General features: G+C 31.2%; 1 protein-coding gene across 4 annotated transcripts; it reads left to right on the top strand.

Annotated features, from left to right (window-relative positions):
• Positions 1–4: 4 nt before the first annotated feature.
• Positions 5–20,613, top strand: LOC127727259 (glutamyl-tRNA(Gln) amidotransferase subunit A, mitochondrial-like). 4 transcript variants are annotated; one of them, XM_052234751.1, is made up of 11 exons: positions 5–110; positions 8,611–8,770; positions 9,069–9,270; positions 10,071–10,173; positions 10,436–10,515; positions 12,062–12,237; positions 14,019–14,131; positions 14,520–14,712; positions 15,680–15,797; positions 17,455–17,660; positions 20,406–20,613. In XM_052234751.1, exons 1-11 carry the CDS (start codon positions 87–89, stop codon positions 20,576–20,578), a joined length of 1,548 nt encoding a protein of 515 aa, XP_052090711.1. In that variant the 5' UTR covers positions 5–86; the 3' UTR covers positions 20,579–20,613. The 4 variants fall into 4 exon arrangements, with proteins under 4 accessions (XP_052090711.1, XP_052090708.1, XP_052090709.1 ...); XM_052234748.1 differs by lacking the exon at positions 10,436–10,515 and adding an exon at positions 10,305–10,405; XM_052234749.1 differs by lacking the exon at positions 10,436–10,515 and adding an exon at positions 10,366–10,405 and having other exon boundaries at positions 10,071–10,234.
• The last annotated feature ends 2,167 nt before the right edge of the window (positions 20,614–22,780 follow it).

Below are 22,780 nucleotides of genomic sequence, written 5' to 3'. Positions count from 1 at the left end.
AAAAAGAGTTGTCTCCCATTAGTCACATCCAGCCAGATGGGAGACAACCCTACAAATTTTAGCTAGAGGAACTTTTGTAAATCGAAATGCTGTCATTGACTTTAAAAGAGGTTAATTTTGCATTAAAGAGTGATGTGATATCGACGACATTAAACGTCTAATATTTTAAAACCTGAGAACTCAACACACACACTTGCTAGAATACTTAAAAATGTTGAAACAAAACAAAACAAATCAGAGATTACTGTAACACATGTGTTTTAGTAATCTCAGAACAACTTCTAAACTAAGGATTTTTCTAAAGATTTCTATAAAGTCAACCATAATTTGCTCACACATAAACTTAATCACTATATGATACTGTGTAAAGCAAATGCATAACGTCACAGTACCCAAATAGCACCCATTTTAATAGCAAAAATAGCAGGGGAAATCTTACAAGTTTTCTTAGACTTAGGGCAGTGTCTGCGCGACCCCGCATGCGGGGATGAGTAGCCAAATTGGCATTCATAGGCTACACGTACCCCCATCCCGTTTAATAATTATATGTCATCGGATCAGGAATAAAACGTGAAATATACACGAAAATTATCGGTAATTTGCAGATTTTATGAATTCAGTGAAGAGAATGTTTAATTAGTATTTATTAGTTAAAAATACATAATAAACATTGCAAATTATATGCACACAGTCACTAAAGAACAAAAACTGTACAGTCCCTGTAAAGAAAACATGATAAAATTAGAAAATAAGGCGTACGATACAGTTACAGGGGAGGAAATGATGTTGCTAACATAAAATGTTATTTTTGCGACGTCAAACTGTGACATATCGGGTAAAGATGCATTTTTCGACTGATTTTTATCATTTAGACTGATTTAACTAGAAAATGAGTTCATGGACCCCTCTTTTTTAATATGACATTAGGTTTGATTACGTATGAAGATTATTTGTACCAATTTTTATGAAAAAGTTGAGGATGAAATTTTTTTAAAATAAGATAAATATACAGCAAAAAATGCTGTTTTTTTTTTCTAAAATCATGAAACTTTGAAATTATTTCCAAAGAATTTTTATACAAATTTAGAGCATACTTATGTAAAGAAGATTTTCCAAATCTTTTTACAAAAATCTTTAGAGCATACTTATGTAAAGAAGATTTTCCAAATCTTTTTACAAAAATCTGTTTGTGTTTATCTTTTGAAACAAGGGGCCTCGGTGGCTGAGTGGTCTAAGTAGTTACTACTGTAATCACTAGCCAGTCAACACTGAGGTTGTGAGTTCGAACCCCGCTCCTGCGGGTGCACTCGACTCCAATCTTAATTGACTAGGATTGTCAGTTTTTCCTATCGAAGGTCGGTGGTTTTCTCTGGGCACTCCGGCTTCCTCCACCAATAAAAATTGGCCGACACAAAATAGCCCAAAAGCTGTGCTTAAAAGTGGCGTTAAAACACCAAAAATCAAAATCAAATCTTTTGAAACAAAAAAGTTAGGTATGTCTATCCAAAGGATAGAAATGCCCAAAAAAACGAAATTTTGAGTAAATGTCTAAAATTTTCGACCCCATTTATCTCTTAAAGTAGCACTTGAAGGTATATTTTTTATAACATATTTGAATTGACTAGGTGAAAAATAGCTTGTATGCAAATTTCTTAAAAAAATCACTGTGGGATCAAAAGTGTATCGTATGTCCTTAAATGTAAATGCACATTTTAAAAGAATAAAATGATACTGAATTTGAAAAAAGCTATGTAAAAACTCGAGAGTGAAAATAATTTTCTAGTAAAATGCAAAACAGAAACAAAATTTTAAAATATCTAAAACGACTAAAAATAAATCTTGAGTGTATACATAAATTAAAGAAGCAAGTAATAAGATTAAATTCCAGTTGTATAAAAATAGATGCATTTGATAATTATACATCCATTCAGAACTCCGGATTCATCTTTTTCTACTTCTACTGTAGCACCTGAGATATAATGAAATATTTCAGGTGTTCATATATTATAGGTTAACATGAACAATGTTATGTATGATGAGTAAGTTAATTTGAATTAATTATGTGTTATATATATATGTAGGACTCTAAAGTGCGATGGTCACGCTAAAGTACGATGGTCTACGCTAAAGTGCGATGGTGTCAGACGCTAAAGTGCGATGGTTGTTTTTTTTTTTTTAAGTGCGATCAGATATCACCCTAAAGTGCGATGGTATGACACGCTAAAGTCCGATGGTGTAACGGGAATGTGGTTCAGGCAATGGTTTTCGTTTGTTGCTGAGTTCCTATTACATTTTCGTTTATTGTTTTATTTATATATCAAGCCGTAGTCTTTCTCTTTTGAATTGTTTTACACTGGTCATTTTATAACCCTATATAGCTTGTTATGCGGCATGGGCCAAGGCTTTACGTTGACGGCCGTATGATTATTAGTTGCATACATGAACGACATTTGGGGTTGGATTGATAGTTTATACTACATCTTCTTATTTTTATTTAAAGTACGATAGTTGTCCAAAAAGTGTAATGGTTAAACTGCAGTATAGTAAGTATATCTGGAATTTAGTAGAAGTCGTTTTTTAATAAAAAATAATATGTTGTGTAAGATAATGCTCCGCGTTAAAGGTCATACCTAAAGTTACATACATCAATGACATTAGGTCGTGGATAGAGAGTTGTCGTATTGGCAATCATATTTTATGATGATACTACACATCTGTTCGTCATGTTGCTGTCTAGTTGAAGTATATTCATTAACAAAAATAACAAACCATATTGTAATTTTTTTTTATAGAATTATTCAATTAGAAAGTAACTGTTTTGATTAAAGCTCTTTTTACAATTTTACAAATTAAGTTAACCTCTTCCAGCAACGACCAAAATAGTTCCAGATTGTGATCATTTGTTTCTCTCTTCTTTCTTTTCTTGTGTAATACAAATCCTTAATCTGGACAAACAATCTCGTCATAATGCTGTCGAACGTTGCTAACGTCGATACTTTTGCAGAAAAACGCACTTTAGCGTGTTCAAATGAATAGCACAGACCATCGCACTTTAGCTTATCAAACCATCGCACTTTAGCGTAGGCCATCGGACTTTAGCGTGACCATCGCGTTTTAGCGTCCCCATCGCACTTTAGAGTCCTACATATATGTATAGATAATCTATTTTATTTATATATTCGTTTTTAGAACTTAAACTGTTTTTATTTTCAGTTCAAACCCATTTTTCTATGATTCAATATGGATTCAGAATTGCATTGGTGGAACTATATAGTAAATAAGGACTCATCTACAAAATAAATACAGAATTGAAACTTTTGTCTGCATCATAAATAAACATAGGCGAAAAAACTGTCAAAATAGGTGCAATTTGGGTACCCTCACGTTAGATACAGTGCTTCTTATGTCGCAACCAATAAGTTATCCTAGAGCTTTCATGTCGATCCAGCCCAAGTTGATCCCTCCCAAAGCATTCCTTCCAGCTCCAATTAAAAAAAATATTTACAAGGGATAAAAATTATATATATATTTGAAATGTAGTTCATAAATATTAATGAATTTTACAAATAATAGCTAAGGTGGACAATCAAATATTATTCCTTTGACGCATATTCAAATATATAATTTTCATTAGATGAGACAATCATTCGAAAATATTGAATTTAATATTTTAGATATTTACATGATTTCATATCGAAATACATATATTTTTTAAATGTAAAGTATTTATATTTTAAATCAGATTATCACCTTTAATGAGTATAGGGATGATTTATTACAATTTTATTAGAAGTTATATATGAAGAATGCTGGGTGTGCATAATTATAATAAAAACATAATTTATATAACAGAAGTTAGTGCAATCATTAGTCAACATTAATCAGCAATTTTTGGGTAAAGATTGCTTGAAATGCAATCAAAACCCTATGGTACTGACTTGATATTTAAACCTTCCAAGGTTTATCTCTACTTTTGAGATACACAAAATATAGTGCATTGATCAATACATTCTAAACATCCTATCCACGAACATTTTCAGAAGTTTATCAATGAAATATATGCTCAGATATTCAAGTTACGAAATGATGTTGTACTTGTCATGAAAATTACATAACTTGTGCAAGGTGTAGGAATCTAAGATCTGTTATAAAAATATCAATGATGTCATTGTTAAAGTAATCTTTAAAATTGGAGTTATCTTCCTTTGTCCATAATTTTAGTTGAATCAACTACAACCAATGCTTTATACAATGCAATGTTTAATTTTACTTCCCACTGATAAATTAAAGCAATCTTTACCCTTCAGTGCTTACAAGCACTTTGATTCTTATGACTTGGATCAAATACAAATACAAATATTTTATTGGCACAAACTCGTGAACGATGGTTTAAAAGACCTATTGCATATATAATTATATTGATTGACATAATAGAATGAAAAGTTACATATTAATATATCATATTAACACACTATTCCTTATATTTAGACACTCTGATATGAAAGAGGAAGACAGTCTAAGTAATAATGCTGAGCTATTGTTTACCAAAAGAGATACTTATTCAGCAGTGTTAATGTTAGCTGTATTTTAAATATAATTCCACCTTATGTAATAATGCTGTATTTTGATTGGATGAGAGACATGGTATTTTTCACCAATTTCTATGTATTGAGATTTTTTTTTCTCTGCTGGTGTATTTGTCATTAGGGAATTCCATGTGCCATGGTATTTACTAGCAAATACCATGGCAGATGGGGAATACCATGTCTAAAAATAACACAATGAATTTTTTTTTTATTCTAATAGGACAACTTTAGGGTTATTCTTTATACATGCAACTCCTACAACTGTTCCAAATGAAATATTTAGGGGAAAAAAACATCATTATTAAATTTGTAGCGAATAACGTAAAAAATCCGCAAACCTGTACTTTTAATGACGTCATAAATAAAATTCAACGGAAACGCATTATCAACGTCGGAGATATATACAGTCACTGACTATGGATACACAATTATCAGAAATGATTATACGGCTAATGCAATTTGACTGCGCAAATACCACAGCTGCAGTATATACAAAAATTATATAGTCAAGTGGAAACTCCATATGATATATACCTGATTGCAATAAAATTTCTGAGGTGAAGATGGATACAAAGAACATTAGGTGGAATTAAACAATTATATCATGCTTACAAGGGGTATTTGCCAAAAATACCGGTTTCGAGGTAAACAAATTTCCCTCGCCTGACGGCTCTGGAAATTTGAACCTCTCAACCGGTATTTTTGGCAAATACCCCTTGTAAGCATGATATATTTGTATATAACTATTTTATTATCTAATATTTCTCGTTTTGAGGTAAATCACTATATTTTATAATAATCTTTGCAACTGATGTAATAACAAAAAAATAAAAAGCAATTCTGATCAGCAAGACAAGATTTGCAAATAGATCTTTAAAAAAAAATATAGAAAGATGTAGATGTAAGCTACTATAGATCACCTTACATTCTTCAACAATGAGCAAAACTCAAACTGCATAGCAAGCAATGTCCTCTGAATATTATAGCTCTACTAGCACTTAATATAACCACCGTACGCTCTGTTGATTTATGAACATTGACAGCTCATTGACAGCCAATTGACAGCCCTAAGTGGCATTTCTCATTCACTTATATACCCGTGGCCAAATACATTATTTCCTGGATATAAAGGGGTGTTCCCTAAATGTTCCCCTTACTGAACACAAGAGTCCCTCACAAACACCCCTATAACATTCGACCTGGCCACGGTCTAAATCTATGCGTAAACCATGTATTGCTACAATAAGATCCTTCTTATTTGTAACCATTACGACCAATAAACATTACAGTGCTATATATAATTATACACCAGCACCCACTTAAATCTAATATTCACTAAAGACATATCATTAATCCACCAGTTCATGCATTTAAGGAATGACTGTAATATTTTTTCTATCTATGAAGAAATGACATCAAAAATGTGGTGCACACAGAATAACCTGCGTATTGTGTTATTTAAAAGTGTGCACCACATATTTTAGGTTATTTTAAAAAGACAGAAAAAATGTTAGTCAGTCCTTATAATTTAAATCTAAATTCCATTTTTAAAGAGTAATTCATGAAAAAAACATTGATGACGTCACGGCCACATGACAAAATTATGTCTATGAGCTGATAGACAAAAAACTTTCAGCCAATCAGAAGACTTGTTACATCCAAAATTAAATTATATATATATAAAAGTAAAAATGTGCTGTCATAGACATGTTTATACTTCTGTGCATTACATTCGGTTAAAAGATAGAAAATAATTGAAGTATATAAAAATCATCACTTCTCCATGTCTAAAATACTAGTTGCTATTAAATGCAAGGTATGAAGATATATTCATTAACCTTAAAACAGTTTCGTGCAAAGCACAAAAAGTTGATGTCATAATTTCCATATATATGGACAATACTCACTGATTAAAAATGTTCACTTGTAGTTTGTGTATAATATGCCCAATATTAAAAGGGAACATTAATTTGACCTGTTGACACAGTTTGTAATGCATTTCTATAATTCAATGTTTACTTATTTTGTGCTATATCTCTTCTCACTATTTTTAATATGTACCACCTTTGATAAGTATTCAGTATGACGATAAATTTTCACATTTGTACTCGTACTCTGAACAACAAATTTATTAGTTTTGTTAAAAATGTTTACTTCCGTACTCCTATTAACAAAATTATTATATTTGAATTTACCTGTGTACGTTGTTTTATTTAACGCCATTTTGTCCCAGGTAAGAGTTGTCTAATTGACACTCTTCCTACATCTTTTTTATTACTACCTGTAACGTCTATGTTATATAGGCACCTACGTTTTAATATTGTATTTATATTGTGTCATAGATCAAACTTATTCGTTCAGTGTATGTTTACTTGTTTTTGTTTAAATGTCTTTTTGATCGAGTTAAGCCATTTCAATTGATATTTTATAGTGTGTCTTTTTATGTTGTAATGTTACACTACTGTCTCAGGTTATTGTGAAGGTTGGGGCCTGTTAAAACAGTTAAACAGGCTGCATTTTTATGCACCTGTCCTAAGTCAGGAGCCTGTTGTTCAGTGGTTGTCTTTGTTGGTGTGGTTCATAGGTGTTTCTCGTTTCTCGTTTTTTATATAGATTAGACCCTTGGTTTTCCTGTTTGAAATGTTTTACACTAGTCATTTTGAGGCCCTTTATAGCTTGCTGTTCGGTGTGAGCCAAGGCTCCGTGTTGAAGGCTGTACTTTGACCTATAATTGTTAACTTTTTATACATTGTGACTTGGATGGAGAGTTGTCTCATTGGCACTCATACCACATCTTCTTATTTATATTAAAGAACTATGTGATAAATAAGTAAAAAGTAAAGAACTACATAGTAAAGTATTCAATGAAATAATAATCAGGGGCTTTGCTGGGTCCATGTAATGTGCACGTCCAAATGAAGATGGTCAGAATTTTTTTTTCATTTCTAAAAATTTTCTGTGGTCAGATGATGTGCACACCATGGCATGTTAGAGTACATATAGAGCTACGCCCCTGATAATAAAGAAAAAACGAATATGATATACAGGAGCAACAACAACCACTGAATGACAGGCCCTGACTTTGGACATGCACATACAGAATGCGGGAGGGTTAAACATGTGACACTGTTTAAAAAAAAATTATACCGTCTTTGATCTTAGCAGTGAATTGTTTTTCATTAAAAAGATGAAATGAAAATCAAAAAAAGTATTAAATATTTATTTTCCTAATAAAAAAGATATTCAAAAGTTCTTTACAAGAAATTTAAACATTTAACACAAATTTAAACACAAGTGAACCAACGCCTGGTAAATCTTCTGTCAGTAGATTCCATAAAGTGGATACCTCGGGTATGCAGGGTCATTATGATCAAAACATAAAATGCCTAGCCACCGAAACATGTCGATCTCATTAAATTACTGGAGCATTCATTAAAGTGTTGTTGTTACTGGACCTTCTACAATTAACACAAATGTTAAGGCTTTTCTTTATACATAAAACTTTGTTTACATTCTGTATAGATAGGTTTGGAATGACTTAATTTGATTTTTTTTCTCTTGGCCACCCTTTTGGAGGGATAAATTGTTAATTTTCCTATTTGACTAACTAAATTGAAACATGCGGTACTAACAAGTCTGATAAAAGAGCCTTACTATATCATAGTGACGAATCAAGCAAGGCTATAAGAAATTGTTTAACATGTAACAATCGTAAATAAGGACATACATCACTAAAAGAAATTAGGCATATGAAGCCTGACAGTGAGTACTGATTTGTATGATCAATTTTGCAGAGATGATTGACAGGTGGGGTATGTATACTTTTCCTACTTCTTCCTTTTCTTCTTTTAACCACACTTCTTTAATCAAACATCCATCTCTTTTTTTTAGTCTAACCCCCTTTCCTACCTTCCCACCTTATATTTTCTCACTTTTTTACTCTTCACATCTCCCACCTGTTATCTGCTGCCCTTCACCAGTAACATACATGACATGATATACATGTATATGTTATTTTTTCCAGGCTGTACACAAATTAAGAGATGGTTCCATCACAGCTAAAGACTTGTGTGAAAAATGTATAGAAAGATTGAACAAAACCCAACAGCTTAATGCCTTTATCACAGAGACTGTGGACATCAGTAGAGATTCTGCTGCTAAAACTGATAGAAAAAGACAAAAAAGTAATTACATTTGATTATCAAGAGAGTCAGAGACCCTCTTATATAGACAATATGAGAGTAATAATTTGCTGTATTTGTATGAGACTCAAATGTGAGCATTAGAAAAAAAGTGATATTGGGTATACAAATCAACTCAACCACACAAGGATGTCAATCAATCAACTGCACAATAAAACCAAAAGACCCTTCTAAAGGCCAACAAAAGAAAAGTACAGTAGTGTCTGAGTTTTTGTTCCATGGATGTAAATATACCCCACATCTCTTTTATTTATATTTTGCATAAATATCTTTACCACAGGTAAACCAATGAAGTGGAGAAAATTAGAAGGCCTTCCTATTGCTGTCAAAGACAACTTTTGCACTGCTGGTATTAGGACATCATGTGCCACTGCTATGTTACAGAACTACATTCCTCCCTACACTGCCACAGTAGTTCAACGATTACAAGATGAAGGAGCTTATCTCATTGGTAAAACAAATATGGATGAATTTGCTATGGGGTAATCTTCTGTACATTGTTATGGTAATACTCTGTATGTTTTAATATGAACAAAATCTCATGAAGTGAAAGTTATATGGTTGATAGTTTTCCAGGTTAGTCAGAATAAAAAGTTACTAAATTGTTTCAATTTAATCATTCTGCTCAGTGTAAGTATTATAGCAAACCTTTATTCATAGCAGTTTATAAATTTGTTAAAGGTGTTAGAAAGGATAAAAATGAGTAAGAATGGTTATGCAGAAAGTCTATGTATTGGCCATGTTTTAAGTAAATGAAGAGCAGTATTTTTATGATGAGATTAAAGGAACATGACTTATAAATATGACATATAAATCACTTTTAATGAAAATGAATGATCCTATTCACTTTGAGAAAAGATTACTGGTATATTTTTTATTGCTTCTATGATGCTAACTTACATTAAAAATACATTCCTTTATAACAGAGACGAGAAAGTAGCAAATACTGCACTTTAAACAAGATTGTAAAAAAAGTGTTTTATATGAATATTATGTAAATAAAAGTACAATCAAACCTGTATTTAAAGGTCACCCTTTGGACTAGTGAAAACTGACCTTATAAGAGAGGTGTCCTGTGAATTGAGGTTCAAAATGCATAATATAGTTATTACTGTCAACTGGACAACATCAGGATAAGAAGAAGGTGACCTGACAAGACAGGTTTTCACAAAGTAAATAGAGGTGACCTTTTTTTATTTTGACTGTAAAATAAAATGAGATATAAACATGCATGATAAATGTTTTGAAACTATGTTAACAAACAAATTTTGTATGATTTTAGATCAGGAAGTGTTGATGGCATCCATGGTTCAGTCAGAAATCCTTGGAAGTATAAATATACCAGTTCTCAGCTAGAAAATCAGCAGACCAAACCCATTGAACAAGTCAGTATGAGAAACTATCATACCTCAACAGAAGATTGGCATATAGCTGGTGGCAGTTCAGGTGGCAGTGCTGCAGCAGTGGCTTCAGGGGTTTGTTTTGGGTAAGTGACTTCACCTAACCTATTGAACAGGTCAGTATGAGAAACTATCACATCTCAACAGAAGATTGGCATATAGCTGGTGGCAGTTCAGGTGGCAGTGCTGCAGCAGTGGCATCAGGGGTTTGTTTTGGGTAAGTGACTTCACCTAACCTATTGAACAGGTCAGTATGAGAAACTATCACACTTTAACAGAAGATTGGCATATAGCTGGTGGCAGTGCTGCATCAGGGGTTTGTTTTGGGTAAGTGACTTCATTAAATGATTGGATTGGTATGTGACTATTGAAGTTTAGATGTCTGAGCTGTAGTTCCCTGAAAGACTAGCATAAATCTGATGGCAATGCTGTTGATTTGGCATTCAGGGTTTGTTATGAGGTAATTATTACAACCAAATTGAAGTAAACCTTGCAGGTAACCATAATTTAGCATTGCTAGTATTGTACAATAGGGTTTTATTAGTCCCCTACCGACGAAGTCGAAGGGGACTTTAGGTTTGCACTCCGTCTGTCTGTCTGTCTGTCCGTCAGTCCAGCAAATCAGTTTTCCACAATTTTTTTCTTCGTTCTTGAAGATATTGATTTGATATTTGGTGTATTGTTTTATCATGACAAGTTACAGATCAAGTTCGAATTTTGTTCCGGTCTGACGATTTTGTGCAGAGTTATGGTCCTTGAACTTAGAAAATTCACTCAAATTTTCAGTTTTCTGCACTTTTTTTGTCATGCTTGAAGATATTGATTTGATGATTGGTATATAGTTTTTTCATGACAAGTTACAGATCAAGTTCGAATTTTGTTCCGGTCTGATGATTTTGTGCAGAGTTATGGTCCTTGGACTTAGAAAATTCACTCAAAAAATCAATTTTCCACATTTTTTTTCGTCATGCTTGAAGATATTGAATTGATATTTGTTATATAATTTACACCATGACAAGTTATAGATCAAGTTAGCATTTTGTTCCAGTACAATGAATTTTTAACCGTATGGGACTATGTATTGCCAGGCAATACTCACAGAATGCTTGTTTAAAATTGGTTTAAGAGATGAATAAGAGCAATAAAAAGCAGTGTTCCTTTGCTTTTTGTGTGTTTTTGTCTGTGGATGTACTGATTTTTTGTCATGGATGGATACCCCATATCCTTTGTTTTTTTATTATATTACAGGTTACATGTATTTGTCATTTTATTGATAACTTTGAATAAACCTTATCACTAATTGATATGCTATATAAAAAAAATTGAACAACGATTTTGCAACACTTGACCCATTGACATGAAACAGTAATCACTTTTAGTTGTATTAATTTAGGACCTGGTGATGGAACTGGTCATATTTCAAACTTGCGATATCTTATGAAACAATATCTACCCCAGTACCTTTATTGTTCAATGCAGTGCTTTAAGATACAAGTGATTGGTTGAAAAATGATAGATGAAGTAGGACTCTTATCAACCTATTTTGCAATTTAGAACAACCCTTTGTGCAAATTAACAGATGTATAGATGTCAACATTTAGAAAATAAATGTGCTCAAACCTGCATTGAGGTCATCATAAACCTGCAGTAAGGGGTGAACCATTGTTCCGTATTTATGGTGTCATATTAATTGAGATGAAAAACAGCAAGAAAAGCATTGTTCCTAACCTTCAGGTTTTGTTTCAAGTGTGTGTATGGATTTTGTGTCATGAATTAATAAACATTATCTGTTTTTAATTCTGATGCATGATGTCAATGAAATTATTACTTCCTTGATTCTACTCATCTAGAACTAATTCATCAATCATTGTAGAGCACTAGGGTCAGATACTGGAGGCTCCACAAGGAACCCAGCAGCTTATTGTGGTGTTGTAGGATTTAAACCAACATATGGCATGTTATCCAGACATGGATTAATTCCCCTTGTCAACTCCATGGATGTTCCAGCTTTGTTTAGTAAAACAGTGGATGATGCAAGTATTTTGTTCAGTAAGTTTGGGCAGAGAATTTTCATTTTATGTCCCACTAAAAATATGACTTAAGTTTTAAGATTTACCCTTATCCTTACTTTCCACTGTATTTATGTGAATAGAGGAGATGTGTGATATATGCCAGAGACACACCAACCCAACAGCACAAAAACCACATAGTTCAGTATAGTTTTGTGCTTTCGTCTATTTCGGAGAAACCTCTACAATACAGTCCTCTTTTAATCAAACTACACTTAATACTTGACTGGTTTGATAAATTTCATCTTTCATTTCTCTTAACAATATGACAAAACACACAAAGAACGAACATAAGAGTACTCACAATTACTAAAAGCTACAAAGAACAAACATAAAAGTACTCACAATTACTAAAAGCTACAAAGAACAAACATAAGTGTACTCACAATTACTTAAAGTTACAAAGAACGAACATAAGAGTACTCACAATTTCTAAAGGCTACAAAGAACGAACATAAGAATACTCACAATTACTAAAAGCTACAAAGAACAAACATAAGAGTTCTCACAATTACTTAAAGATACAAAGAACGAACATAAGAGTACTCACAATTACTAAAAGCTACAAAGAACAAACATAAGAGTTCTCACAATTACTAAAAGCTACAAAGAACAAACATAAGAGTACTCACAATTACTAAAAGTTACAAAGAACAAACATAAGAGTACTCACAATTACTAAAAGCTACAAAGAACAAACATAAAGAGTATTCACAATTACTAAAACCTACAAAGAACAAACATAAGAGTACTCACAATTACTAAAAGCTACAAAGAACAAACATAAGAGTTCTCACATTTACTAAAAGCTACAAAGAACGAACATAAGAGTACTCACAATTACTAAAAGCTACAAAGAACAAACATAAGAGTACTCACAATTACTAAAAGCTATAAAGAACAAACATAAGTGTACTCACAATTACTAAAGCATACGAAGAACGAACATAAGTGTACTCACAATTTCTAAAAGTTACAAAGAACAAACATAAGAGTACTCACAATTACTAATAGCTACAAAGAACGAACATAAGAGTACTCACAATTACTAATAGCTACAAAGAACAAACCTCTCCAATACAGTCCTCTTTTAATCAAACTACACTTAATACTTGACTGGTTTGATAAATTTCATGTTTCATTTCTCTTAACAATATGAAAAAACATACAAAGAACAAACATAAGTGTACTCACAATTACTAAAAGTTACAAAGAACAAAATAAGAGTACTCACAATTACTAAAACCTACAAAGAACAAACATAAGTGTTCTCACAATTACTAAAAGCTACAAAGAACAAACATAAGAGTTCTCACAATTACTAAAAGCTACAAAGTTCAAAGCCTATTACAACTTATGAATAGGCCATGTCAGGGGTCATGCAGACAAATTATCTACTTTAATATTGGTTTTCTGAATGTAGAAAGATATGTGTAATGCTTTATATCTTGGTTTCATCCATTTTAATTTACATTCACTTAAATTAAGTTCTTTACTTTGTTGATGATAATTAAGTAAAAATAAATCAACATATTTTGTGCTTTTTATAAGTATTATATTTTAGCCCATTTGATATGTGTAGAGATACTTGATATTCTATGCAAAATATTCTCAAATTAAACCGTTTAATTACTGAGTTAGTTCCCCTTTACATTCAGTTCTTGTAAACACAATTAAATTTCAATTACATTAAACAATTTTTGTTGCAAACTAAGAAAACAAACAACTTTCAAAAGATAAAAACCATGATTTTTATTTCAGATGTAATGGCGGGTCATGATGTGCATGATTCTACAACTGTAACTGATACATTTAATCACTTTACATTGCCTGATAAAGTATCTATAAAAGATCTTCATATAGGTATACCTAAGGTAGGATAGTTTTATTTTATAAATATTAAGTATATTTCTCTAAGTTATAAACTTAATTTTGATTGGACAACTATATAATGTGTTAATCTTATGGACAGTCATCCTGTATTTATATGTACCAACATAATCACTATTGAGTTTGAAATATATCTCAAATATTTTAATTTGCCCATCAACAAACTCATGCTAAGATGCTTTTCAATCTGTCCACATTTTTGTATTCTTTATTTGGAAACTTGACGTAGTTTGTATTGGCTGAATCTCATAAAATTTGTACATGATAATAATAATATAAAAATAAAGAGAAAAATTTTGCTTGAGATTTTTATGAATTTTTAGTGATTCTTGTTTATGTATATATAACTTTTAAAGCTTTAATTTAATACAGGAATACCATGCTCCAGGGTTGTCAAAAGATGTTCATAATGCCTGGGTAGAAGCTGCAGACATGTTTGAAAAAGCAGGGTCAAAGGTCACACAGGTTTCGTTACCCAATACACAGTATTCTATCCTATGTTATATTGTATTGAACTGTTGTGAAGTAGCATCTAATATGGCTCGCTATGATGGAATAGAGTTTGGTAAGCATTAGTATGCTGTTAGGGGATTTTATTATTATACATTATGTTAAATTGCCAGTTTTCTATTAGTTAATATGAGGGTAACATTCCACTCACATGACTCAGAGGTTAACAACTTGTTTTTATGTTACCCTCTATTATTAACCAATAAAAAAACAAGGCAAAACAAAAACAGATTATTGAAAAAAACAATAATAACAGAAAAGTAAGTATAACAAATTTACTAACACAAATAAAATGAGAGGGTGATAGAGCAGAGTGTTTTACCTCGAAAAAACATTGGCAACCAAAGCAAACCCTTTCAGGAATAAGTTGTTTATATAATGAATTGTTGCTAAATAGGATCGCTCATTACAATGAAAGCTATATGGAAAGCATATTTAAACAGGAAAACCAACGGTCTAATCTATATAAAAAACAAGAAACTAGAAACAACTATGAACCACACCAACAAACGACTACCACTGAACAACAGGCCCTTGACTTAGGACAGGTGCATAAAAATGCATTGGGTTTAAACATTTTAACAGTGCCAACCTTCACCCTAACCTGAGACAGTAGTAAAACATTACAACATAAAAAGACACACTTTAAAATATCAATTGAAATGGCTTAACTCTATCTAAATGACATTTAAACAAAAACAAGTAAACATATACTGAACAAATCGCAAATTGTGTCAACAGGTCAAATTAACATGAAGTACGATTTGAGAGTACTCACAATTACTGAAAGCTAGTAATGCTATTTTTAGATCTTCTTGGACAGTCAGTGCCTGTTTGATAATACTTTAAATATTTATTATACCCACTGAACATGGCAGTTTTTGGTGGATGTCTATTAATAAGTGGGGTATACTTTGCATAACATCATTTGCAACTCCTTGTTTTCTATAATAAAATGTTTCAAATTAAGCTTATAGTGGCCTTGATCCTAGTTGTGTAAACATCTTAACTTTAATTTTAAGGTCACAGAGCAACAAATGAAGATTCAACAGAAGAATTATATGCTGCCACCAGACATGAAGGATTTAATGATGTTGTAAGGGGCAGAATACTGGCTGGAAATTATTTTTTATTGAGACAGTAAGTACAATTAACAGTCACATGGGCAGATCCAGGATTTTCTTAAAGGCATGAAGGGACTAAACTCAATAAGGGCTATTCCATTAAAATGTATGTGGGAGGGTAGGAAGGGACTTTCAAAATATCCCTACAACCAAGAACCATTTTTTAGATAATTTGGATAATGGTAATAGACACATACTGAAAAAAGACCCATGACCCACATTCAATAATTAAACTTCCCTTCCAACCCTCCCACATACATTTTAATGGAATAGCCCTAATCAGAAAAATATACTGAAAGACAAAATTGCAAATTTAAGGTACTAAGTATGAGCATTATTGCATGTTTTACATGATACAGTATTATTTTGTTTTATTTGACTTACATTTATTCCCAACTATGTGATGGTATTGATGTATCACCATCGTTTGTAATTGGACAGAAATTTATTCCCAGCTATGTGATGGTATTGATGTATCACCATCGTTTGTAATTGGACCGATCTTAACAATTATTTTAAGCTTTGATTGATTTAGAAACTGATTCTTTCAAAAGTATTTTTAAAATATCAGAGCTAAGAAGCAGACAACAGTTTTGCAAAAACATCCTTTTCTGTCTATTTTTACTTGATTAAAATATGACATCTTATCAAATCTTTTAAACAAGACTGCTGAGACTGTATATTCCTATCATACCACAAAAAGACTCTTTATTCTTATCATACCACATCCGTTGTAGAAAAAACACATTAAATTTCAATAAAAATAAATACATAAATTAAATTTAATTATTTTTTCCTTCAAATAACCTGAAAAAATTTGTGAGACATATGTTCTGTTTTTATTCCACTGTTAGCTTTATAATAACAAATGTTTTTTATCCAGCTTTATAATAACAAATGTTTTTTATCCAGCTTTATAATAACAAATGTTTTTTATCCAGCTTTATAATAACAAATGTTTTTTATCCAGCTTTATAATAACAAATGTTTTTTATCCAGCTTTATAAATTATAACAAATGTTTTTATCCAGCTTTATAATAACATGTTTTTTATCCAGCTTTATAATTACAAATGTTTTTTATCCAGCTTTATAATTACAAATGTTTTTTATCCAGCTTTATAATTACAAATGTTTTTTATCCAGCTTTATAATTACAAATGTTTTTTATCCAGCTTTATAATAACATGTTTTTTATCCAGCTTTATAATAACAAATGTTTTTTATCCAGCTTTATAATAACAAATGTTTTTTATCCAGCTTTATAATTACAAATGTTTTTTATCCAGCTTTATAATTACAAATGTTTTTTATCCAGCTTTATAATAACATGTTTTTTATCCAGCTTTATAATAACAAATGTTTTGTATCCAGCTTTATAATAACAAATGTTTTTTATCCAGCTTTATAATTACAAATGTTTTTTATCCAGCTTTATAATTACAAATGTTTTTTATCCAGCTTTATAATTACAAATGTTTTTTTATCCAGCTTTATAATTACAAATGTTTTTTATCCAGCTTTATAATAACATGTTTTTTATCCAGCTTTATAATAACAAATGTTTTTTATCCAGCTTTGTAATAACAAATGTTTTTTATCCAGCTTTATAATTACAAATGTTTTTTATCCAGCTTTATAATTACAAATGTTTTTTATCCATATATTTGTTAGGAACTATGAAAAGTACTTTGCCAAAGCAATGAAAGTAAGAAGATTAATTTCTGAGGATTTTAAGAAAGTTTTTGCATCTGGTGTGGATGTATTACTGACCCCTACGACCTTGACAACAGCACCAACATACAAATGGTTTACAGAGAGAGATAATAGAACTGCCTCGGAGGAACAGGATATCTTCACACAACCTGTAAATATGGCTGGTATGTACCAATTATATGTTGACTGGCATGCCTGTCTTTAGTCTGAATTGTTGATTGATCGACTGTTGTTTGCTGACATCCAGCGGCAAATAATTTTTAAGTTAACAGCTTTCTAGTACTCATTATACTCATAATTTATATAACATAAAAACAGACTTCCATCTAGATATATTGCCTTACTTGAAACTGTCTTAATTGTTCACAGTAGGAAAAGGGCAGACAGTTTGGTATTTTAGTGTTACATTCAGTTTATACAACAAAACCGTTGATCGAGGTTCCTTTATGTCATGACGTGATATAAATTTTACAGTTTGAAATTAAATATTCCAGCTTTTTAGTCCTAAAAAGATGTCTGTTATCACTTCAAAAAAAATGTTGTGACCCTTGGTATACATGTTTACCTATATATTATTAAGAATGACGGGTTTAGTTCCTATACTTGAAATCTGTGTTCAGATTATGCCAATCAGATGTTGATATCACTCTATTTTACTGTCACATTTTAATATCTTGTGTCATTCACCTTGTGTTACATATTCTTATGCAATTTTTATGTAACAATTTTTTTCATTGGCTAAAAGTTACCATCAAATCCATAGTTGACATGTTGTAACTAAGGAGTGACCCGCCATTTTGGATTGCTTGGATCAACAATTGTTTGATTACTACAATATTATAGAAATTATAACAAAACCTACCTAAAAAATTCCATTATGATGTGATTTTATTCTTATTTGATTTGTAGAAGCATGGAAGTATTATATTGACAGGAACTACAACGATTTATGAGCACTTTTTTATAACCCGGGGAGCGCTGTAGAAAAGATATGGAAACTGTCTAATTAATGCGCTATCGTTAATTTCTTTGTGTGACTATCTGCGATGCCGCGGTCATAAATTGACCAGAGATACTTCTTATCAATCACATGGTTTTTATCGAAACATGTTAACACCAATACCTGTCGGAAAACACCTTTGCTTATTTCAATCGCGTCGTTTGACCTTTAATCATAAACAACTTATTTAAACAAATCGACTGATTCATAAAAAATGAAAATCGGCCCAGAATTATTGATACTACAATCTTTTAAAGTAGTAATTGACATTATTTTATTTCTTCAGGGGTTATGTTAAAACCGTCATAATGGTGTGTTCCGGTTACTGCCGAGTCACGAAAATGTTCCTGATATAAATATACACTGCGACAAATCGATTAATATATATAGAAAAGAGCCTTGATTAGCCTGGAAAGTAGAAATTTTCAGTTTTATATGCGAATTTTAATCGATCAAGGGCTGAATAGCATAGAAATTATATATAAAACAAATATAGTAAAAAAAGATGCACCTTGTTATTTATATATATGTGCGTTTTAATTTTTTGACATTTGATTCAAAACTGCTAAAATATTCATATATGAACGAATTTTGTACGATTATATACAGCCGTGGTCAGTATTTCTATTTGTACATTTATGAATATGCCAATCATGACTTGTGATTTGATCCGTATTTATCAATTTGACAAAAAACGAAGACATTTAAAATGTTATATAATGGCTAAACTATCTCTATCCCATAAAATACTTTATCACTTTCTGTCCAAATGATACTAGTAAATATTACCATCATTCAACACACTGGGCTCAGCAGAAACATTCTTATACAACCAATGATCTTACCCTGGATGTAAAGCAAAGCCTTATAATTCTAACATTAAAAATCTCTATTATTTTTTTTTTTATTTTAATTAGAACAATCAGTTTACAATTGTCTTAAATATGCATGAAATGTATGCCACTGGACGTTAAACAAACAGTAATTAATCACAACTTGCGATATATACAAAGTGCAATTTCTACAGAAAAATAAATCAATAAACATGGTGTATTTATTCAATTGATATGGTACAAATTTCCATCGTCAATATGTTTTTTTCAAGAATTTTTAATAATGTCTCGCACAAATCAATTAGCACACATAGGCAAATGTAGGGTAACGGAATCTACCGAGGTTTGCCGATTGCTGTTTCCTTAGAATTTATGACAACTTTCGATTTCTTTGTTTATTTCCGTAATGGCGAAAGCAACCAAGAATGAGAAAATTGTAGAGTGCCTCACGCTGATGTGTAAATAACGTACCATGTTTCAAGTTAATTAACATGTCATTAAATTAAAACGTTTGAAGTCAGGTCGTAGTAGTTCCTGTCAATATAATACTTCCATGGAAGAAGTAACGTTATAACCTTCAGTTTCTAAGTTCTCATTTGTATGATGTGATGGTTGACATCACATTTAGCCATGACATTTCGCAGAATTTTATTTGATTTCAAATTTATAGCTTTTTTTCAAGCTCTTTACTTATTTCTTTTTGTACTGTAGTTGAAGAGTTGCCATCGTCAACTGTCTCAAATATCTGTACGTATTATTTCTTTTTGTAATGCATTTGAATTTGAATACCAGTACTGTCGTTGAAGAGTTGCCGCTGTCAATTTCGATTTGACGGTCGACAATTGATGGTTGCAACATTTGTACTACAGTACTGTTATTCCTTAATTCTGATTTCTAATGTTCTAAAGGTATATACTAAAATTATATAAGTAGTTACTACAGTGTTATATATATAACTTTACACTAATTGTTGAGAATACCAGTACTTTATTAAATCTATAAGCTTTTCATCATTCAAGCCACCGACTATAGAGGTAAGGAAATTTGATGTAGTAATAAATGCCACTATATTTCAGGTGTGCCAGCCATTACAGTGCCTTCCAAGCTTTCTGGTGATGGATTACCTATAGGATTACAATTTATAGGACAAAATTTCAAGGATAAAGAACTGTTAACAATAGCTAAATGGTACGAACAGCAAGTTCAATTCAAACAACTGGATTTAGATTATCTGGATAATGTTTCTTGACAACCGCTGATTAATAATAAAATATAAAATGATAATTGTGTGAATACATTTTATTTCACTCCACAATCTTGTTGAATAATACTAGAACATTTGACATATGGGTGTCACATTGGACATATGGATGTGAAGAACTGGATGCCAATTGTAGCTCACCAGGTTTTTAGAGCAAGTGTGAACTGTTGCCATCACTTTATCTCTATCATCCATTTTTCCGCTAGCTTTTCAAAATTTTCAAAAACTTTTCTAAAACTTCGTCAGTTGATTTAAACATGCAGGAATAGTACAAATATTGGAGGTCACAGATATTGAAGGTCACAGATATCTAAGGTCGTCCATCAAAACTCCTCATATTTTTTTAGTCAGTGATTAACTTGGTCAAAGAATACCAGTGAATGATACTGTTATTGAGGGTCATTCATAAAAAGTATTCCTTGTTTTATTTTCAGTCAGGGGAAAACTTGGCCACAGAAAACCAGTAAATATATAGTTATTGCAGGTCATCCATAATAACAATTAATGCTTAATTCCTATCAGTTATGGGGAAAACTTGGTCAAAGAATAACACATAAAGACAAATAATTGATTTGATATATCTTCTCTGAAACTGGAAGCCTGATCTTTTCAATCCTAAACAATTATTGGAGAACATTAACAACTGCTGTTAGTTCTTAGAGTCTTGCATGTAGAGGTAGATTAAAAGTACATGTTGGGTATAGGTTAATGAGACAACTGAACATCAAGAATAATCAAAAGACTTTTAGAGGGTAACATAGTTATTTTAAAATAAGACAGGTGTTAACAAAATATGTCAAGCTCTAAATAGACTCAACTCTTTATAAAAGTTGTGAATAAATTTAACAGAAATAAAGCAGTCAAAGATCAGTCATTAAAACAATTCTCCAAATAATGAAAAGCATTTAAAAGATAATAGACATTTGTCAGCTGTTATTCAGATGGATGATCATGTGATCAACTAAGTTATTTTTATTTTGGTATTTCTTTCTTTATGCTAGATTTTAACCTGATGTGACTAGTGTCATATGGTGGGGTTGTTGTGACTATCTTTAGTTTTCTGTGTGGTTTTTATTGTCTACTTTTTATTAGCTCACCTGGCCCATAGGGCAAGAACTTAAAAAGATAGAGAGAAACTGTAAAAAATGATCAGCAATACAAGATGAAAAAAAAAAAGATTTTTGTCATTAATTCTATTCTAATCCACAATGTTGGAGAGTGTCCATTGTTGAAGATGCACATTGACCTAGCCCAGGTGAGCAACACAGGCTCTTTAAAGCCTCTTGTTGTTTTTTTTTTTTGCCATGGTTTGTATGTTTTTTTCCCTTGGTATCTCCTTTTTTGAATGTAGGACAGAAAGTCACAGGACAAAAAGTCACGGACAAAAAGTCACAGGACAAAAAATCATAATTCAGTTTTGAGATTATTTTTCTTTGAACAAGAAAAAACTAATTTAAAAAGAAATAGTTTGTTTTTTTTCTTAAACTATTATTTATAAAGCAACTTTGTAATTAAAATTTATGCAATAAATATTAATAATGATCAAATAATTGCTATGAAAACAAAATGTCAAAGAGGCTTGATCCTTAAATGGCTTCATGGTGCCAAGAAATATATCCTTTGCACGATTAAAATTTAATAAATTTTTATTTATCAAGGCTTATGAACAATTTCCTAAACTTAAAAATGAATATATGTAATAAAAAGAAAATATTTCAAGATCTTTCTCTTGTATATTCAAACAATTGTCAACAAACTATTTGTGACTTTTTGTCCTATCAAATTTGTGACTTTATGTCCTGTGACTTTTTGTCCTGTGACTTTCTGTCCGTTTACCTCCTTTTTTCACCATCCATAAATTCAGAAATGTCCTTTTCTTATTTTAGTGTTTATGGAGCAATGCTATGTAATAAATGTCTTCATGAACAAATGATACTGATCTACAGAATATTGAATTTTTGTAAAGTTTGGTTTTGTTGTCCTAGAATGTGATAAGAAATAAACAGTTTAAGTATTGAGTATGTACCTATTCATTTAGTAAGTTATATCAAATATTTAATGTGCAACCAACTATATAATACATTTAACTTGATTAAATGTCAAAAATAAATTGAAGCTAAACTTTCCTCAATTAGTTTTTAGAATACACACACAACAACTCCATCCATATTAATATTTAATTAAACTTCA

The sequence above is a fragment of the Mytilus californianus genome, unplaced genomic scaffold (assembly GCF_021869535.1).
Source record: "Mytilus californianus isolate M0D057914Y unplaced genomic scaffold, xbMytCali1.0.p SCAF_19, whole genome shotgun sequence".
In the NCBI taxonomy this organism is placed as follows: domain Eukaryota; kingdom Metazoa; phylum Mollusca; class Bivalvia; order Mytilida; family Mytilidae; genus Mytilus; species Mytilus californianus.
Note: the sequence above shows the minus strand (reverse complement) of the source record. Positions and strands in the feature narration are given on the sequence as shown.